Here is a 21,933-nt window from a genome sequence, read left to right as displayed (position 1 = left end):
ACATGTCTAACAAACATTGTTAATGTAGTGTGTCATAAAGAATAGATGCTGGAATAAACTAGGAAACAGTGAGAGTGGAAAGCAGCTATTTCAGTTAGGAATTTAAGACCATATGAATTGCAACAATTCATCTGGCCATTTGAAATAGCTGGTATTTCTGATCACTTCATGGTTCTGCTACTAAGTAAATAAATTGATATCATTAAACATATTAATTTTTAAAAGTCATGGTCACATAGTTTCTTAGTTACTAAATATTTCCAGAAAATGGCCCATTCTGATGTGATTATAAACTTGTCTGGTGTTCTCTTCAAGGACCACAGTTTTTCAAAATACTTTTAGGTTTTTTCATATTTAAAGGTAAATATGTACATAAGTAGAAGTTGTAAAACTTTAACTTAATCCTTGGAACTTAGTACTCACATAATAAAAACTAGGGGCTGGAAAGAAATGTTTGGGAAACTTGGCTTCTTAAAAATTGATGGGTAGCTACCTATTGTCTGTCTACTGTGTCTGTGACATGGTATTCTTGTAAGTGTCCCAGCAGAATGCTCAAAATGTAGGTAACTTCTAGGTTAGGTTTGTATTTTATGTTTGGTTAGCCATCCTTGGGGTAAAGGCTGGTACAGATATTTGCTGGCAGGGTAGACCATGACATTTCTGAAAGGATCTCTTACAGGTCTGTTATACAGAATTCCTTCCAGTTAGTGTGTCTTATGATTTTACTATCATGGAAGAAGATAAAAATTACCTGAAGAAATTAATGTTAATGGACGACTTACAAGAAAGAAAAATGTGAACATCCATTGCCACACTTGCAGGATTCTTTCTCTAATAGTAAATACTAATGTTTTTAAGACTTTGAGGGTACAGGGGTTAGAAGTCAAGTTTTTGTTGATAAATCATTTGGTTTCTTGGACTGGAAAGGATGTTGGCAGATGCTGAGAAGTAAATGACAAGCAAGCAAACTGCAAAGCCCTGAATTTGTTCCAAGATACCTGCAAAAGATTCTAGCCTGTGAGGACAGGTTCCTCCTAATTGCTGGTGGCAGTCTACTCTTCCACTCTCTGCAAGAGTAGATAGTGTGTACAGTAAAAGCTGGCTATTTCCCCTTGGTAACAGCTCACAGTGGTGAGATGAGCTTTGCTGCCTAAATTTGCATACAAGTTCATTCTTGTTTCTGCTGAAATGACAAAAGAACCTCTCACTTTGCATGGGAGCGTGCATGGTCTTGTTCTTTGCTCCATCTTTTCTCTACTTTTGCACTGAGATATTCTTTGCCTTCCTTTTGAATTTTGTTCCACTTTGTCATTCCAAAGCCTTCCATGTAATTTGTTTTGATAAAGCTTTGTAATCCTTTGTCTGTCTTTCTGTACTGTTGGCCTTCTGGTTTTAGTATCTTCCTTATCTTTAGCCTTAAACATCCTGTATGTGTCAGTGTCACAACCATTAATTTAGGCTTGCAGCTTTTGAGGTCCAGTCACTGTATATGTTCATCTTCACAGCCAGCCTCTGTTTCTGTCACTGTCCAATGCTCTGCTGTTTGCTTCATGTTCTTATACATGTACTTGGTGAAACAAAACCATAGCTGGGCTAGGTGGTCATATTGTGCACCTGTCTCTTGTGCTGACTGTGCATGACATGTGGGACTACATGGAGGAGAGGTCCTTGAACCCTTCACAAGCATTTCATGTTGGTTTTGTGTAAACCAGCACATAAAAGTGGGTTGGTGAAGTTTTTCATCTGAATACTTTCAGAAAGACTATTTGCATGTCAGAACTGCTTATTCCTGATCTCTTTCTGGGTGCTAGGCCAGTCAGAGAAGACTGCTGCAGAAACATTTTGGTTGCCTCAGTAGTGAGGTCTGTCATTCTAGGTTTGTTGATGATGTGGAGCTCTGCGTGTGTATGAGACAACTGGCAGTGCTTGGTGAGAGGCAGCAAAAATCACCTCCTCATTGAAGTGCTCAGAGGCTCCAGTTGTATGCATGCAAAAAAAGGATCTTGGCTGTATTTGTATTTGTTTCTGCAGCAGAAAAGACTTTTTAAAGCAGTAGCAGTTTTGCATTTTGGTCTATCCTTGGGAGAAGAACTGGAGTATCTGGCTGTAGGGCTAAAATGACTGTGGGGCAATAGCTTAGAAATATTTTGCTTCTCCTTTTCTGGCAGAAGCAGTTGCTTCTGTTCATGTGATTTCTTATTCTAAGTTTGAAGTTTGCTCATAACTAGCAATGGAAAACTCTGGCCTTAGTCTTCACAGTAGCATTTAAAAGAAGAAACAGCCACCAGGTTTTCCCAGTGCAGTTAGAGTCAGAACTTCATATAGCATTTGGTACAACATAAAGCAGGAGTACAGTTCATCAGCAGCTCAGAAGAACATTTGTCCTTCTGGTTTGTAGTCTGCTCTATCCCAGCTGCTCTTAGTTTTCCGCTCCTGAATCTCATGTTGTTTTAAAATTCTGATTCACTTCTCTTTGGGGATGCCTTTGCTATTTCACAAATCTAGTGTCTGTAAAATAAGAGGAATGGGATTTAAGAGTAGTGGCTGGCTACACATAATAGCTGTGGGGAGGGACTGTTCAAACTGCTATCTAACATTAAAGTTGTGGAGGAAAAAGTTGCTTCAGAACCCAGAAGAATCCCATCAGACATTTTTTGTTTGGGTTTGGGTTTTTTTTAATTAAATTGAGGTAAGTCATGTTCTCATCTTTCAATTCTAGAATTCCTTGCTTATGAGTTTTATAGACATTGTAATAAATAAGTGGTGATTCAGTTTTTTTTTTATTTCTTAGTTTTAGTAGGAAACTGCCACATTATCTGTGCATTTTGAATATGTAGTATCATCTGAGGAGATGTGGTTTTTAGTGTGTTTCTTTTTTCCTCGTCTTTCAATTTTTTGGGAACCTTAGTGCACATTTGAGTAATAGGAGATGAATATGAGTTGATGTTTAAAGGAGAAAACTTGGTAAATTTGCTGGAATTTTCTACAATAATTACTATTAAAAGAAAATTAATCTTTTTGTAAGCCAGGCATATATGCAGACACTTAAATCTTAATGTGCTATATGAATGGGATTGCTACATCCTTTATAATTTTTATAATCAGTTTAAGTCATAACACTCATCTTAATACATTCCCAGTGCTGTATCTGCTGATTCTTACTTTTTCAATTGATGTTGATTTTATTACCTTATTTGTTGTACAATTAAGCAACCCTGGTTTGGAGTATTTTTAGAAAAAAAAAATTAATTTATTCATCTATTACAAAAAGAGAAATCTGGCACTTATTTGAAACTTACCTCTATGGAACAATTTCAACTGCAGCATTTGGAAGAAGGGGATTAAAATATGCCTGGAGACCAGTTCAGCTGGCAAAAGATTGAAGGAAGTTACTTGCACTTTCTTCATTTGCCTCTCTAGTAAGAGCAATGATGAAGTAGCATGAAGAATTATTGAATTGGCTGTACTTAGTGCAGGGCTTTGAAGTGCTAATATGGATGCTTAAAAGTTTCTGGAACATATCAAGACATGTAAATATTTCATTGCCTTTACAATAGTGTCTTAACTGTTATGTAGCTCAGATAGCTTGCATTTCTTTTAATCTCTTTTCAGAGAGTAAAAGGGAGAGATATATAATTTTCACCTCCCTTCTTAATATGTTAAGAATTTCAAAGAAAAAAGCCCATTGCCAACTCAGATGAGTCTCTGCAAAGTCAGACTTGTGCCTGGTGATAATTTGCTTTCTACTATGTGGAGATTCAGTTATGTTTAGGGAATGGAAAGTGTTTTTCTTGGTGTTCCAGTACCCTGACACAATTTTGGATGAAATGTGACCAAACCTATAAAATGTAGTGTTCTTTTGTACCACGCTATCAAAATCCAAAGCGTTTGATAATTTTCTCATCAGTCATTGAGTGATAATTTATGGAATTATTTATGTATTTAATGTATGTACCTATTCAGCTGATGCAGCACATTATATTATTTTGTCACATTGCTTGACTGAAGCTAATACTTTTCCAGTACTTTCATGCAGCAGTCTTAAAATTGTGATCTTAATGACAGCTGATGGAGGACTGTAAGAACACATTAGGTAATCAATACCTCCATCTAGAGATAATCAGACTGAAGAACTTGTTTCATTTTTCCCCTTAGATTATGCTGCAATAATTGTTTTATCTCAGCTTCTGAAGAACAATAAAGGAGTCTTGTCAGGCTTTTTTCTTTATTTCCTGTTCTAGATGAAAAGTGTTCTGACTAGCAGATTCTAAGACTTGGTTAAATGCAAGTTAAGTTTCATCTTAGCAGCACTGAAACCTGGAATAGTGCTGGATAAAATCTGATTAGGTAAGGATAACTGGAAGATCGGGGAGGTTTTTAAAACTCTCCTAAGACAAATAAAAACATAATATTTATTTATAGAAATAGTGTGATGTTTAACATTGTTTTAAAAGAAGAATGGAGGTCAAATACTCCATTATTTGCCCACCTGTGGAAGTATGGTCTGCAGCAGAGAATCTGGAGGAGGGGGGCCAAACTGGGTTCCTGTTTTCTGTGATGTGGGTGCTGTTCAGGTTTGTTCAGCCTGCTGGCTCACAGGGTAGCCACAGTTAGTTGCTGTTGGTCAGGAGGCAGTGGGGCAGTCATTATGGTAGTACCAGTGTTCCAGGACTTAGAAAAGCAGTTTTCAGCTGCTTAAATGGCAAAAGGATTGTTAATGCTTAAACCTGCCCTGCTGAAATAGGAAAACAAGATTGTGTTGTTTAAGAGGGAAAGTGCAGCTTGGATTTGCAAAGGTAAGGATGTGGGAAAAAGGAAAAGTAATAAGAAAATTACTTCTCTTGAGGATGTGTCAACCACAGTATGTAACACTTGTGGTGATTTGAGAGCTCTGACAGGCAAAACCTGCACTGTATGGATCTACACAGTTCCATGATCATTTCAAGGAAGACTCAAGCTCCAAGAGCAAGGTGCAAGGAAAACAGTTCTATGTCAGCTCTTCTCTTCCACAATAAATAATACTGATGAAATTGGAGTAAAGTGGTCTCTGAGGCACCAGGACTTGCTGGAAAACTTGTTTCTATGCATTAGAAATTTTTGTTCTAAACTAAAGTTGACTGGATTTCCAGTAGATTAGAACTGAGCAAGCTACTACTTGGTGAGGCATTTCTAAAATACTTTTGAAAGCTGTATAAATACAATTTTATCATGTATTTTGAATCATGTAAAGCTCCATTTCTGTACTCGTCCCCTAAAACTACCTAGGATAGAAATGTGTGCTTATATATTGAATAAAAATGGAGGTATTTTGTAAGATTTCTAACTAGTTTAGGACATCTGGGCTCTGGTAGTGTGTAACATTTGCTTTTACAAAGTAGAACACCTGGAAATATGATACCTTTCTGGGGAAAAAAGAAAAAGAATGGTGTGGCTTTTTGGTGTCTTGTTTTTTCCCTGTTCTCTTTTTTTATTATACTTCTCCCCCTCTCTCTTTCTGCACAGGGTGGGTATTCTGCTCCCTCCTTCTCTCCCTGGCAGGGCTCATTCCAGGGCATCCCTCGGAGTGTTCCACCGCACCGCAGACAGAGTGAGTCTGTCCCTCTCACTCATCTCCCTCACCGTGTTCCAGTAGCAGCTTCCCCTTTGCACGCACCGTTCATCTCGTAGTCTCCTCCTCTCTCAGGCAGATCTCCAGGCATACACCATAGTCTGTGCCTAACAAAGCGCTTCCTCCGGCCAGCCTACCAGCAGCTACCACTATAGCTTTGTAACAGTCATTAAACGCCAATAGACCTCAGCAGTTCTTCAGGCAAACCCGAGTAGGCCCTTGTTTCCAGTCCTGTCTTAACATCGGTCGTGCTTGCTGCATTTCCCTGTTTTCCATGGCTGTGATGCACTCTCCTGTCTGTGTGTGCGTGTTCTGTTTGCTCACGCGCGTTTGTGCGCGCGTTCACGTCAACGCGTCGTGGTTGTGCAGAAAAGTGTTGCTGGGAAAGTGTCACTTGCATTGTCTCTCACAAAAAGTTTTAACTTTTCAGAATGGCTTCCCTCAAACTAATTATTTTACCCTCCCATCTCTCGGTATTTGTTGTAAAAAGGCTTCTCTTACGTTGAAGTGGCCGTTGCACAACTTGCATGATTTATTAACGTTCCTTATGTGCTAGCTACAATGTGGGCTGATATGAGATGCATTTGTTCACTTGGCTTGGATCTGCAAAACAAAAGACAATTGCTGATTTTAAAACTGTGTGCTTACGTAGACATAGAGAAATGGTAAGTCTTATTTTGTGCTTTGATATTGCATTTTGAACAGATAAGTGTTTGAAGAAATATAACTACTTCATAACGCTAAAGTTATATTTTTTAAATGTACTGTAATTTGCAAATTACAGTGTTTGCCTAGTAAAGCTCAAGAGTGTATTTGACAAGAAATAAAGGCAAAGTAAAATTATGGAAAGAAAGTAAGATTTCCAGAGCCAATGCAGATCTGAAGAGTAAGCTGCACCTTGGAGAACTAAAGTTAAATATATTTCACACTGCAGTAATCTTTACTTAGATAAATCACCAGGAAAAAAATCTAATATTCTGTAAACTGTGCTTCAAATACTCTCTTGATGCTTCTGTGACAATGTTCATGTAAACAACTCATCAGGAATGCACAGCCTGTTTCATGGGCTTTTCTCTGTGCATAAGGGATGTGCTTCATTTTTCTGTGGTGTTTGATGTGGGACTCTGTGTGTGTAATGAACATAGAACCCCAAAATCTGATGATTGTGCCTTCTGTTGCTGAATGGAGGAGCCAGCAGTAGCACAGCCTGAGTGATTCACTGTCCTATCAACAGAGACTGACTTCAAGGAGATCAGTTTTTGACCTGAGGATCATATAAATGTTATGGTTTTGGGAGCTGGAGACTGACTGGACAGTCAGAATGGGAGGATGGTGTCCCAGCTGCCCTGTGAGCCTCTGGTATCGCATCATTCACAGTGGCTGCTTAGCTGAAGAAGAAAACTTTGCTTGCTAATCTTGCTGGTTTTCTGAGCCTCCACCTCATCCCTCACTAACAAGGGTGGTCTCTTATTTGAGATTCTGTAGTAAACTTCTATTACTAAAGCAGGTTGGAATTTTTAGTATGCATCTTATATATTGAATTCAATGAATTGCTAGTAAAGGAAGCTAAGTAAATGAAAATGGGCCCTTTACTAGTTAACCAAATAACTAATGTATTGTTAGGAAAGTAAGTTTCCACTAGTGGAGTGTTCTTTAGCTTTTTTCTTAAAGCCTCAGGTTTACTCTATAGAGCAACACCAGGAATAAAAATAGGGTGTTAATTAGGAGGTTCCTGAGACATTTTAATGAAATTCTTGAAAAGTTAATGATTTATCCCTGTGTTAACGGTTCTGTGAAGTAAAACATTACTGAAACAGTCACTAATTCTTTCCTTCTTTCCCATTTGGTTCAGTGGTTTCAGTGGTCAGGTTTTGCAGCTGATATGAAATGCCAAATAGGGGGGTTTAAGTCAAATGCTGAGCTGAGCATCACCACTGAGTGTAGGACAGCCTGAAACACCAATGTCAGTGTGCTTCTGCACTAATACAGAGGAGATGATGGAAACATGAAGTGTAGTCTCAGGTTTTGTCTGGTTGTGTTTTCAGTATAGACTTGGAAGTCAAGCACTTCTTTCTTAACTTCTGGATCCTGAACCTATCTCTGCATGTGAATTCTGCAGGTTTCTTCACTGTGCTGTTGATAGCTGATGGATACATAGATCATTTACAGGCTCTGTAGATTATGAGGGTATAAATCTGTAAACTGTTCATATTACAGTGTGTAAACAACTAAAAATAATTTCCCTCCTGCAGTACAGGACAGGAAATATATCCCTGCTAGGTAATATTACACTAGTGTAGGTTTATGGCTCTCTCTAAACACCAGTCACAATGTCAGCACACCTGCTGCTGAACTTGCCTTAGCATATCACTGCACTGCAGCACACTTCAGCATTGGATGTATGTTTTTCAATTTAATGACAATTAATTTTTAATACTTCCACATTTATTAATTTCATGTTTTTTCACCAGCCTTGGAAACAATTCAGCAGCTTGCATTTCATAAACACTTTGATAACAGTACATTAATTCTTTCATTTTAGGAAAAAAATCCAAATAATTTTGTTCCTCTAATTCCCATGTGTCTTGAACTAAACTCCTATGTAAGGTCATTTATTTTTCTTTTGATCACGGGATCTATTTTGATGACATCTCAAACTTTGTTCAATGCAGTTAAACCCTTTCTGTTTGTGTTCTGGAAATGAACCAATTCTGTGGCTCTAGAAGTAGATTTAGAGAACGCATTGGTAAGGAAGCGATCATGAGTTTATGTTGTAATACAAGAATATTACACCACCTTCTCTAGGCCCCTCACCCCAAGTGCTTCTCCACACAGAAATGCTGATCAAAACCACTTTGTTATTCAAGCATTGCAGTTGTTGCATCTCCATTTACTGTGCATGTCCTGGAAGAAGTATTTAGACTTTTTGCATGTAAGTATTACAGGTAGAAATAATCTAAGCAATGCTAGCAGTGCACACAGCTTGTTATCACCAGGAAGAAAGCTGCTCTATGCCCAGTGACTATAAATCAGATCCAGGCTGTGGTTTTTCACACATTTTCTTTTAAACAAAGACGCGTTGCTGAAATGTTTCCAAAGCTTTATGGACTGCTACAGCTTTGTAGGGTGTACAAAGTTTTGTGTTAGCAGAAACAAGTTGCTCCAGAGCATTAGCTGAGAAGTTCTGTGACAAATTATTAAAAACATCCTGGAATCATTACATTACTGCCTTTTTATGTAATTATTTTTACTCCAAGAGTGTTCAGCTATATGAAGAAAGAGTTTTTTAGGAAAAATGCCTTTCCTTCCAACTTCAGTACTTGCAGAGTCAGCTACAAGAGAAAGGACTCTTGTACTAAACTAAGTTTATGTTTGCAAAAAACCTCTTGATTTTGTATACGGTCATATTTATCTGCTTGCTGCACATATATCCATATTTGTGGATGAAATACCTGCCTTGATGTAGTTATGCATTACTCAAAGTAATTTTTCTTTGAAAAACTAAAATTTTCCAAGTTGGGGTTTCTGTACAGACTATGCAGAAAGAATAACAATGCTTTGCCACGTTACCAGTTATTTTACTAGCCTCATGGCTGTGGTGAATGATGCTTAAAAATAGTTGTTTTGTGTCATTATTTGAGGTCATTCTCCGTACTGCAGAATCCTGTATTTAATGCTGAAATATGGATATAAACCAGCTAGATCAAAGAGAAAAAAAAAAAAAAGAAGTTCAAAAAGAAGGTATTAGCAAATGCTACAGATTTAAGGTGTGAAATGTTGATGTTTTCCAGAGGTGGAAAATGAGAGCTCTCTGGTGCAGCCTTTCAGCAGGGCTTTGTCTGCACAGGCCATGGTTTGAAATGACAGCTTATCCTGTCCAAGGCAGTGAGAGAAGGGATGGTAGAACTGATGAGGAAATGAAAGAATTATGTAGCAGAGTTTGTGATCCTTCCCTTGTACCCCTTTCCAAAAAGAACCTGTGGTAGTTGTCTCTTCCAACTTGTGAGTGAGTTGCTAGGAAGATTGAAGTATGAAAAATGAGGTCAATATAATCCAAGGATGCAATGCTGTGAATTTAATGATCTTGCTGTTCAGGGTTAGATATTGAACATGCATATACATGGATGCAAAGATTTTTCTTTTATACAGTTTTAATAATACAGACAAATTCTAGTGGCAGTATTTGGAGTATGAGAGATTAACTGCTAAAAACCTTGAAGTTGTAAGAGCAAAGGTATTCTATGCAGGTCTTGCTGTAAATGCTTTTGTACTGCATTACTTAAATACTGTTGCTTCCTTTGTTTCTTGAAGGAGGATTAAAAACCAATGGGGGACACGGTAATTGCAATTGAAATGGTGAAAAGTTGGAGTTTGTCATGGCAATTGCTCATTGTTCTGTCTTGGTCCTCTGACATCATTGTCCTTGTCTTTTTCTTGTCTCTGCTTTCCATTATGCCATTGGCAAGGAGTTGAGAAGTTAGTCCATTACTTCTGTGATAAAGCGTGGTACAGTACAACTTCAGATTTATTCCCATCTCCCCCTCACGCATTTTCACCGTTGGGTTTTTTCTTTGCCCTGTGCATGATGCATGTCTGTGGGAGATGTGCATGCAGTTCTCAGATTTTCCATTGCATTGCTTCCCTCCTTCCTCAAGACGCTGCAGGGAGAAAATGATTTCATTCTACAGAGTTATTGTAAAGGGAATAGAGATGGGGATCAAGAAAACCAAAGCAAAACTGAAGGGAATTTTCAGCTACTGAATGAATATCATGGTCATGACCACATTTTTAGCTTCTTTAACAGTCCATTTGACTTTTTTAACAGTACAACGTGATGTTTCAGTTTTCCAGCACAAAGCTAATACAACCTCTGTAGTTTGATAACTGTACAATAGTGGTAATCCTTGCCGTGGATGACATCTTTCTCTGGATGATGTAACAGCCAGTTGTACTGGAGAGAAATAATAGAAAAATCTCTTAGCCTAATGAAGTAGGGAGTGAATTGAGTAATTTTGGTTAGTACATCAGTATTTGGAAGACTTTCAAGCTCTTGCCAGTACAGAAAAATCAGTTCCTTTGTGCAGAAAGGAGCACGTGCACAAAGCCCTTCGTCAAATGTACTTCCAGTTTGAGAAGGAGTGTCTTCAGTTCCATTGTACTTGAAATGTTTGAGTCCAACTTTGCATTTTAGGAGCATCCCAAAGGAGTGCAGGTGTTTGTCTGCCTGCACATTTTCTTCATGGGACATAAATAGAAGTCTAGGTAGCATAGCAGTCAATTCCAAATCATGGTGTGTTCCACTCCAGAAATATTACCAGAAGTGCACTCAAAACAATGCAGATGAAACCCTATTTTAGGACTTGTGTGAAATAAAATACTGTGCCTGGAAGGCAGAATGCTTTTTTATCTATTTCTCCTCCTTCATGTGATGGAATTCACCAAGTACTTCAGTTCTTCAGCTGGCTTATTGTTTTTACCAATAACAGGGTCAGAATTTCAAAGACTTTCTTTGTAAAAGGAGACCTTGTATTTAGTACAAAGATATGAGCTGTGCGTGACAATGTCAGTGTTGGATACCTTGTGAAATGTTACATGCATATTTTGCAAGTGGCATTTTGCTGCTTTTAGTGTCAGTTTGAATGTTAATGCATGTAGATATTTGATGATATTAAAATCTGTCATTGTGGTAATTGGACAGATCTTGGGTAGAAATACACAATTACAAAGCAGTACAGTATTTAAAACAACAGGGCAAAGATGATACCAGAGCTTTAGTGTCCTCATAATTCTGAGCACGTAGCCATTTTCTATCTTAGTATCACCAACTTTCTGGCTAATAAGCTGCTTATACCTTTTAAGGTTATGAAGGATAATGAGGAAAACATGTATTTTAGCTATTTTTATATGTAAAATGCAAAATTGCCTGAAGGGAAGAGCTCAAATACTACCTAGCCTTTGTCAGAAGCATTCAAAATAGCATTATTGAAACCTTGATGGCTTTGTTGTACTTCAGATGTGTTTAACTTTACTTTCAATACAAATTTAGCTTTTTCTGCAATTTACCAATTTTTGAATTTTGCTGATTAGTGTTGCTAGAATTATTTGATATTAAGTCAGAATTTTTATTGATTATATTTGATATTTACCTGTGTTTTTGAAGAGTAGCATTTAAAAACACTTTCTAGCTCCTAGAGGGAGAAAAATTTTCTGACAATTATTTTTCCCACATTTGACACAATCCTGTGGGCTATAAAGGTTTTAATTTTTTTTACTTCAAGTAGGATTAGAAAATAGGATTTATTTGTTGTAGTATTTGCATGGGAATTGGGTACATATTGCTTTGGTTTCTGCATTCATTAGCAGTTTTGGTTTTGCAGGTGAGATCTCAAAACAGTAAATCATTTTGGCTAACATCTGGCTGTCAGCTCCTAGACTGGAAGGATAATAACATCTGTAATAAACACTGGAAAATGGAAAAAATATCTGGAGGGCTAATTTTATTTAAGCTGTAATTCTCTCAGTGTATGCAATTTCTCCTTGTGTTTAGCATTTCCTTCCTGTAGGATTGTATGGTTAAGAAGGATTTACAAAGTTAAGCTAGTTTTGGGTAACGTAAGGAATAATGGTTTTGTACTCATTTGACACAATTTTGGAGGCTTTTTTGCCTTTTTTTTAATCTTTTCCCTCTTTCAAAAACAATCATGTTCTGATTGCTCAGGATATTTGCCTTACATGTCTGTCAGTGACAGTGGATGTCACTGGTCCAGATTTTGCCTTTCCTTATGAGATAACTATTCTATTCTAGAGGGAAAAACTGCGCGTAAATAAAAAAATAGACTGAGAAACCTTGATTTTCCTCTCATTAACCTTTAAATTTTTTCTTCTTGGTGAAGGATTTTGAGGATTCTGTTTTCAGTAGTAATCCTGCCAGGGAAAAGATGAAAAGCCTAAAGAGTCCTGAGATGGGCTGTGGCCCTAAATGTGTAACAGGAATCTGGCATACACAGCAATCATTGCATTCTTCCTACTGATTCAAAGAAGAGTTAAAAAGACCAGACAAATAATGGGTTTTCTCTTTAGAATTTGTGAATAATTCAGGAGAGTGACTAAAATGACACTTTTAGTCAAATCTCCAAAACACAAACATTGCTTCTTTTTTATTTACTCAATTTCACTAGTAAACAGAATAAGCCTGTTTACTGTGTACATGCAACCTGTCAACTGGTAAGAATCCAGGTAGTTGAGTGATGGCTAGTTGGCAGGAGTTCAGTTCCCCTCCTTTGTAAAGAAAATGAGAAAAATAATCCAATCCTGCTAAAACTGTAGTTTAGGTTTTAATAGATTTTGGGTCTTGCCACAAATTGCAGAATTTTTAGTAATGCTTCCAAGATCTGTATCCAAGTTGCAGGTCTAGGATGTATTGTGAAAGTAGTACACCATTAATCTTTTAAGTCTCTTTACAGGGCAGAGCAAAGAGAATAGAAATTAAGCGGAAGAGGTACTGGCAATTCTCTTGTCTGATGCGTGTCTGATTAGATTGTATCTTCTGATAAAATGTAAAATCTTCTACAGTTCTCTTTATCCCATGGCTATCGGTGTGGTAGAGTGTGCTCTATACTTTCACATGAACTCTGCTTCTTTATCAGCCCATTTAAAATCAGTTCAAGATAAAACAGTTACCGAAGCTTAGCCACTAGCCTGATAAGCTCTTAGTTCTGCCAGACTTTCTGGCCTCAGTAAGGCAAGGAAATGGTCTGTAAGTCCCTGTGGTCCATCCAACTCCTTTCCTGCCTGTGCAGTAAAAGGGTTGGTGTAGTTGAGGTCAGTAAGCAGTGAGCAGTACTTGAAGCTGGACATAGCTGTTGTGTTGGGTTAAGCACTTGGTTAGAACTGATCTGCACCGATGTTGTTTCTTGCGCTGTCCTGCAGATTCGGGTGAAACCATCAATCAACCATGCCTTCTTCATCTTTCCTTTTTAAGCCGGTCGGTTTCCTTTTTGTCTTTATGTTATTGTTTATTTCAGTGCTGGTATATTTTTTTCCACTTCAGTTATGAGTTCCATTTGTGTGCGTCCCATGACTCATCCTGTTTTGCCGAAGTCAAAGTTTTGATTTAAAAACCCAGATATACAAGCCCTTATCAAGCATCCAGTCAGCTCACGTTGGATTCTGAGTGTACCTGATGTCTTCTGTGCCTAATACATTCTTGTATTATTTTCTCTTTAACAGCCTCAAGTACTACAGCCTTCCAGCAGCCTTCCCAATTCCACAGACCTCGCCCAGGGAAAACTAATAAAAACTCCACATATCGAGGCCCACAGTGAATATCCTAAACCAGATCTGCATGACAATAGAAATCATCAGAATCGAAATGCTGCAAATGTCTCTCTCCCAAATAGCCTGAATGACGTAAACTCATCAACAAGTGTACAGTTAAACACAAAAGATGAAAATGCATCATATTTGGACAATTTGAAAAACAAAAACACTGAAGACCCTGGAGAGGTGGCTAGTAATAAGAAAGGTACATTACCACCTCGTTCCCACTATCAGACCTCTACACGAGCTGATGCTCCAGAGGTGCAGACTGGATTACCTGTGAAAGTTCAACCCTCATTCACAAACCAGGCTTCCCAGCCAAAGACTTTGAGAATCGTGAAGCCCCCAACTGCTTTAGTGCCTCCTACCATGGCCATTCCCGTACGATCTGCAGATCACTCTGCTGCTTCCAAGGAACGTGAGCTTCTACCACTGAGGAGTTCGACTCAGCCACAGCCAACATCTGGGCAGGATAACCTGAAGGGTAAACAGAGTCAGAAAGTGTCTAAACTTCGCCCACCAACTACATCGTTCGTCAAATCCAAGCAAGTGAGCAGTCAGAAATCCACACCAGTACCTCCGGAGCCTCAGAACACCTCCCTAAAGTCCAACATCCCAAGGCCACCAGTCCAGAGGAAGGAGGGCGTGCAGACGCACTCCGCTGGTGCGCATTCCGGGGACAGCATGCCCTCCGCTCGGCAGTCCCGCCTCCCAAAACCAAAGACACACTGAGGCTGTCCCACACCTCACCCGCTGCCACGCCGTGTCCCACTTCCCCTCTTGTGACTGCCTTGGAGCCTGCTGTACCTGCAGCCTGCAAATCCTGTCACTGTTCCAAACTGCATCTTCTTTAGGGTTTGCATTCTCCATCCTGCCGTGTTCTGAGGCTGATGTTACGAGCTGTGCAGTTTCTCTTGAGTGCTTTATTTTATTGTTGGTCTGTAATAAAGATAGTATTGCAATCTTTGTAGTTAAGCAAATACTGAAGTCTGTGATGACCACAAATGCCAGAATGCTGCACTATTTCAGGATGGCAGAAATTATTTCTTACCTCTGTTTGAGTTATTAGACAATGAAATTGCTGTTCTGTTGAACTTCTTGGTTCTGAGTACTCGTTAGGTCAGAGTGGTAGAAAATTAGACTGACTAGCAGATGTTTTATTGGCCATAATTCTGACTCTGTATTCCAGAGGCCTATGCAAAAATCCTTGTATTTATCATTCTCTCAAGACTGACATATTTAATGTTATTTAATCTCATGGGTTGGGTGGGTTGTGTTGTTTTGTTTTGCTGTTATCTGAAGTAGCTCTGTTCTTTATTTATCCCGTTTTCACTGTTCACAGACGTTAGGCAGATTTCACAGGGTGAAATGAATCTTCTCGCTTAAACATCCTCATTTGGTAAATGATTGTGGTATGTTTTTATTGTGTTGAATAGACACATTACTGGGTAGATTCTTGAAATGCAGTGCTAAGGATGTTTGTCCAAACCTTCCAATGCAGGCTCTTAGGAATTGGTAAGTAGGGAGCCTCTGGGAATAAGGGGTCCAGAACACCTATGATGAGGTTGCACAACATGCATTTTAATTAATATTTTAAACTTTTATTGTTCTGCTTGTATTTATTGATTTCTGCTTAATATTGAAAGGCTCTGAAGTACCTGACTTGAAATTTTGCACAAACTTTGCCATATGTGTAAGAATTTGAAACTATTTTACAGAATAAAAGTTATATTAAAAATGCAACTATTTTTTAAAAAGGAAAAAAATTAATCCTCTTATTTGCTTTGAGCAATCCTGTTATGTCCTAATCCAGAGCTGGTACTCTTAAGAGTTTTTCAAAAATGTGTTATTTTGGGTTTTTTGTTTTTTTGTTTTTTTTTCTTTTCTGTAATTTCTGAAGAAGTGCATAACTGGTAAGGAGCTTCTTGGGGAAACTAAGCAGAAAAAAAATCTACATTTTTGTGCTCTCTAGGAGAAGTATTCTTTCTGAAAGTAGTCTTGGTGCACTCTGGGATGATGACATGAATGATGCGAGTTACATGTGTGCGTATCCAGTGAAGCTTTCCAGAAATTCATTGTTATGTCCCATCTCCGATTCTTCCCATCTTTACCATGACTCTCTTGGATGTTACTGGTTTTGGTTTTTTTTCCTGTTCTCAAGTTGGTTTTAAAATCAGCAGTAGAAGGCTGCTGCAACAATTTGGCCCAAAATCTGTTCCTGAAGAGCACATAATGTCAGTAAAATGCAACACAGTGTTAGTTTGTTCTAGGCTCTGGCTGTAGGACATTGACATATTACAGTATTTTCTTTGAGAGAATTAAAGTGAGTAGAAGTAGACATTTCATAAATGAAATCAATATTCAGCTTCTATAATATAAGCCCTTTAACTCGGGGTATCCTGGTGGATACCTCAGTTGGGTGAAGGAAAAAAGAGTCATCTCACCTGAGTTTTCAGTACATCACTGATATTCAAGAATTATTTTGCATTTCTTACACTGTAATTTTATTTAACTGAAGATAGAGCGGAAAAATGAAAAGTTTGGAGAGGGAAATAGGTAGGGGGAGATTCTTTTTCTGAGCAACTTAGATCAGTCTGAAATAAGGGACCTGCAGGACCTTCTGTGAACTGAGGTGATGACAATGTAAGCAAGACATAGAAAGACAAATACTGTTGTTATAGTTGGTATAGGATCAGAAACCACAACTTGAGATTGCAGTAACAATTATGCTCTGGTAATAATTTATTTCCACGAAAAGCATTGAATTAGTGGTATTTAGTGTACGTATTTACTTTCAATAAGAAAATAAAACTCACTTTTTATATTCCCCAAAACTAGCTCCTGGCAGCTAACTGTGTTTCTCAGGAGTTTAAAGACTGCTGAGGCAATGATCAGATTCCTGGTTCATTTTCTGGTCCATATAGATTTCTATGGAAGGTGTGTTTTTTAAGTTTACTTTCCTTGAAGAGAAGCTGATTTTATTGTTAGTTGTATATGGTTTTGTGTAAAAATACAGTTTTCACTTAATGTTATTGACAGAAATTCATCATCTTCTGCTTCATATTCTGGAGGTATCGCCAGCCTGATTTAGTGATGTTTCAATTTTTATGTTTACATTTAAAAGTATAGATATCTATACCTTTATTCATATCTGCGCCTTTACTGAAAATTAAGGAGATAATCAAAGCAAATTAAGCAAAGAATATCAAGATGATCAAGGTTTTCATAAAAGAGACAGTTCCTAATTTTTCTTTCCAGAAGAAGATCTTATATTTATATGGGCATGTATATATGTATTAAAGGAACATTAGTAGATTATAGTCCTTTTTTATAGCATTTCCCCATTTTGTTCTGACAGGTTAGTGAGACACTGAGCTGGAGCCAGCAGGATTTGATCATGGATGAGACAGATGCTAGCCTGGCTTGTGTTTGTGTTCAGCTGCTAACCTGGCATCCCTCTAGGACAACTGCATGTTTGGGCTCTTCAGACTATACCAGGGAAGGCTCTGTTGCACGTATAGTAAGTCCAGAGTATGGCAAAGCCTGTCACGAGATGGGCAGCTGGGAGAGAAGTGGTGAAGTGAGGCTTGAAGCTTCACCTCAGTGAAAGATGGGGTTTGGGGAGTGATGGATGAGAGGGCACTGAGAGAGTGCTTGTCAAATGGGATTAAGTGAGTATTTTCAGGTGTCATATCTACCTTATGGAAGGTGCAGATATATCATCAGTACTGGTGCAGATTATCCAAAATGTGTACATTTAAGTATTTGATATCTTCAGGGTTTTTTTTTTTTTTTAGATTTATAAAACTGATTTATTGCCATTTTTTTTGTTTTGATTTCTCATTCTTTTGTGCAATATTCACAAAAGTATTAAACTACTGTTCAGTATGTGTGTACAGAGGCAATTACGCATTTTAACAAGTGAATAAACACAAAAGAAAAGAACAGAATTGCACTTTAAATGAGCTTTATTGCTTGGAGTTGTGCCTAAAATAATCTAGATGCCTCCTGCTGTGTGTGGCTTTTGTTTGAAACAAATTTCCCCGGTAGTGTTGCTGTTTCCAAGGTATTTTCACATCACTTTCACAGGATCGATATGCACTCTAGCATGTTTAAAGGCATTCATGTAGTGTACCGAGTTTTTGTTGTGCAATGACTTTAATTCAGCCGTGGAATTCTAACACTGATGAAACAGCCAGATCATTATTACCCTTCCCTTCCCTGAAGCTAGCACTTCCTACTGCCAGTCAAAGCCAGTGGCAAAATTTCCCTAGGACTAGCCTAGCTCTTAAAGAATAATGGTCCCAGAATATGGTTGTGAGAAAACAAGTGCAATATTATCTCTCCAACTTTCTCGAAACAGTTACGAAGGCCCTGAAAATCCAAAATGGCACAATTTTGATACAGTTTGGAAAAAAACCAAGGGGTTCCTCAACTTTCCATTTTACAGCAGTGAGAGTAGGCATAGCAACCAGACTGCATTATAGGTCAGTACAGTTCATTTCAGCCTTGATCTACATGCTGATTTGCTGTAGCGATGCCTGAAAACTGAATACCATTTGCGTGATTTCCTTTGTTTGCATGTCACAGCCATATGCACATTCTAAAGTCTCATACTGGGGTAGGTTGCATGTTGGGGGGGGAAGTATTTCTGGTTTTGCACAGCACATAATCCTCTTAATATGGACATTTTCTTGCCGTACAAATGGAAATCAGTTCTTGAATTGGGCTTCTGTAGCTGTTCCTTATCTTGTTACAGAGGCTTTTTCTGAGCAGAGTGGATTTAATGTGACCCTGGTGGTAGGGCTCAGTGTAGTCATCTTACAACTGTGCTTTCAAGGAAATTCAGTCACTGTTATGGTAAAGCTGCTCACTGCCTACTGATTGTAAAAGCACCACCATAAAACCAACATAATTCCCGTGTAGCAAAATCTTCAATTCAATCCTAGCTAAAACAAGAGGTACCCTTACTATCTGCTTTGTTGTTTTTGGTTTTTTAAACCCTGGCCAGAGTAAATACTGTATATTGGAATTTGCTTGTAAAGTTGATTAAAAAACCTGTATGTAAAAATTCTTTCCTCAATGTTGCTCTAGTGAATAAAAATAAAAGTCATAATTCTAATAAGTATCTCTTTCTGTTGACTATTCATGTCTATGTTTTTTCAAGTCATTGTGCAAAATGCAGACAGAACTGTAGGCAGAAAATCTGGGGGAACAGGGAGATTAGGCTTACACTTACAATGGATTTTTTTCTTGGAATTGTCTTTCTCCAGCAGAAATCGCAGGCTTTTAGCATGAGACTGTTATTAAAAGGAGAAAGAAAAGGAGGGGAAAAAGTCTTAGAAGAGCTAAACATTTTAATGTGTTGATTGCAGATGAACATGGACTGACATGGTTATTCTTAAAGGTATGTTCTGGCACCTATAATGCAGTTAAGAGAACTATTGAATACTCTTCTTAAGTATTTTATGAGTTAACATCTTTATCATAGGATACTCTGAGAGAGTTATTTCCCCACAGAAGTTCAAATGAATACAGCATGGGCAAATATGCAAGTCCTAATTGCATGTCAGTATTTTGCCCATGGTTTGAATGGTTTGCTGTTCTTGAGATGAAAGGAAATCTGCTCCATTAATTAATCTGACCTATTTCAGTGGATGGGAGTTCAAGTTTGAAATTATGATCAAAAAGGGAGGAAAATCCTGTAGTTTGAAGTAAGAACATTTAAAATATACTGCAGGCGGGCACCTGTAATCTTTAACCTGATGTTAGCTTCAAGATGGCCTTTGAAAATTTGCATGGATTTTGGGGGTGGAAAGAGCTGCACAGGGTTTCCAAGTTCAAACTGGGAAGGAAGAAAGGGAGTGGGAATGAATCCTCCTCCTGTGGTCCTCCTGGGTGAGTGTGCTCTTTGTTTCTCGTGGCCCAGACTGTGTTACTGTGATGTCTAATCCTTATCAGTGTGATATCAGGTGTTAAACACCTGGTGCAATGACTATGGAAGTAGTGTCCCTAAAAGCTGTGATTGACAGCTTCCCTGTCTTCCTCCTCCAGAGACAAAGGCTTCCTCCATCTGCTGCTGTCCAAACTGAGAACAGTGGTTTCCTGACTCTGGAGCAGAGCTGCTTTATTGCTGTTGGGCAAGAGTGTTACATGTGGGGAGAAGGTGAGAGAGGGTGGGGCATGTCAGACATTTCCCTTCCTCTGCAACCCAGACTGAACACCCCTGGCACCTTCCTTTTGACAGAAATGTCTGGGGGTTTCATGAGCACCATTGAATAAAGCTGAACCACAAGACAAGTTTAATATCCAACTATTTGTAACATCAACCAGATTTGTGCAGTTGCTGCTTGCCCTTGTGGGTAATGGGTATTAGCTTGCCATTATGAGTTATGGGCATTAGCTGCTGTTTCAATAATAATTGGCTTGTAGTAGAAGGCACTGAACATAAATGCTCCAGCTCTAAGAATTAGTTGCTCAGATATTTAGTGCTAATCAGTCAATCTGAAAGCTGAAACTGTGGGTTTCTGTTAGGATTTCTGATCAATTTCTCTGAAGCCACAGGCTGTAAGGGCCCTTGAGTCTCATACAATATGTGGGGAGACTTGTTCCAAGTCCTCACTGAAAACCCAGTGAGTTCTTAGCAAGATGCTGAAGACAGGAGTAATTGACCAGCAAGCCTGTTTTAAGAAGAATTTTGAATTTGATTATTCCAAACCAGAGCACAATCTGAAAGTTTCGGAGCTGTTTAAAATGCTTCCCTCCATTACAGGCTCTGAGAATCTCTTCAGTTGCCTCAAGTGTTTCATGACGCAGGTTGGCTTTTAAAGCCTGTTACAGTGCAAGCCCCTGAAATAGTCCAAGATGAGAGGTGTTTAAAACCACCTGTAGACATGGGATATTCCAACACTTACTTCACTTTGGTTTGGTTTGAGTGTTTTTCCTGAAAATTCCATAGAAATGCAGCAATTTGGGAGAAGCATTTAGATTTCAGTGGAGCTTCACATTCTGGCAACATGGGGTTCTCAGCACCTCTCCAGTCAAAACAATTATTTAGATTTTATTTTGAAGAGACCTGGTAATATCATTATCTTGGGTGCTACAGAAAAGCAGCCTGTGCATTCCCTCATTTGCTCATGATACCAGAGCACCCTTTGTGTACACAGTGGTCAATCTAGGGGTGTTAAATATACTAATTTAGCTATATCAGAAGCATATGTATATAAAACCTATGAGCCTTTAAAGACTTGGATCATTTGGTGTGATAGGTTTCAATGCTTAGTAATACAAAAATCCAGCTATTCCCACAATTCCATTTTAATTGCTACTCAGTTTGACAAACTGTACTAATTATCCCACGCTACCTTTAATCTCTCTGCCTTAGTGTCCTCATAAATAAAATCAGAGTTGTACTGGTGTTAGCAAAGTCAATGCTTGCAAGATTCTATGCTGACAGCATGAAAAAAATTCCCTGAGGTAACGAATCCACCCTTATTTTCTTGAACTCTTTATTAATCTTCCTGCATTTGCTTGCTCAGGAGTCTTTAATTTTTTTTTTTTTTAAGAAATTCCTTGCATACAAATTTTGTGGACCTTGTTGAGACTCTTTTATTAGATCCAGTGAATTTCCATCTTTTAGGAGTTCCATGGCAGTTATTTGCAGGAATTCATGAAGTGTAAATGAGAGGGAATGGTCTCTCTGTGTGAGTTACGTGCAGCACAGCAAAGTTCTCTGAAGCTCTGTAGGGAAGTCCTTATAGAAATCTGTATCCCAAGCAGCACTGGCAGTCTCAGGGAGTGGTAGGAACCTGTGGCCCCATCTTCCAGGAGGATCCTTAAGGTGTTCATCACATTTATGCAAACAGCTGTGAGTTTGTGAGATCCTTCCTTTTTAATTCCACCCACCTTTGGCCAAGTGATTCCATGTCACTGAGACTGCTGCAGGCAGCTCTGAGCACAGCCCTGGTTTACAGCTCTCTGCTGTGTGGTTTCTCTGGGTTGTTGCT

At 38.5% G+C, this 21,933-nt stretch overlaps 1 protein-coding gene across 7 annotated transcripts in view; it reads left to right on the top strand.

Moving 5' to 3' along the window:
- Nucleotides 1-19,055, top strand: part of CCSER2 (coiled-coil serine rich protein 2) — a 61,485-nt gene extending 42,430 nt beyond the window's left edge. For 3 of the 7 annotated variants that reach the window (XM_036385276.1, XM_036385273.2, XM_036385274.2), the window contains one exon: nucleotides 13,838-19,055. In XM_036385276.1, the coding sequence (XP_036241169.1) occupies nucleotides 13,838-14,659 (822 nt within the window). In that variant the 3' untranslated portion in view covers nucleotides 14,660-19,055. Of the gene's footprint in view, nucleotides 1-5,502; nucleotides 5,588-10,074; nucleotides 10,115-13,837 lie in introns of all 7 variants that reach the window. The other 4 variants (XM_036385279.1, XM_054515537.1, XM_036385280.2 and 1 more) reach the window with 2 other exon arrangements.
- Nucleotides 19,056-21,933: the final 2,878 nt, after the last annotated feature.

Source organism: Molothrus ater, chromosome 8 (assembly GCF_012460135.2).
Source record: "Molothrus ater isolate BHLD 08-10-18 breed brown headed cowbird chromosome 8, BPBGC_Mater_1.1, whole genome shotgun sequence".
NCBI classification, from domain to species: domain Eukaryota; kingdom Metazoa; phylum Chordata; class Aves; order Passeriformes; family Icteridae; genus Molothrus; species Molothrus ater.
The sequence above is the reverse complement of the archived record's forward strand: the minus strand, read 5'-3'. Positions and strand labels throughout refer to the sequence as shown.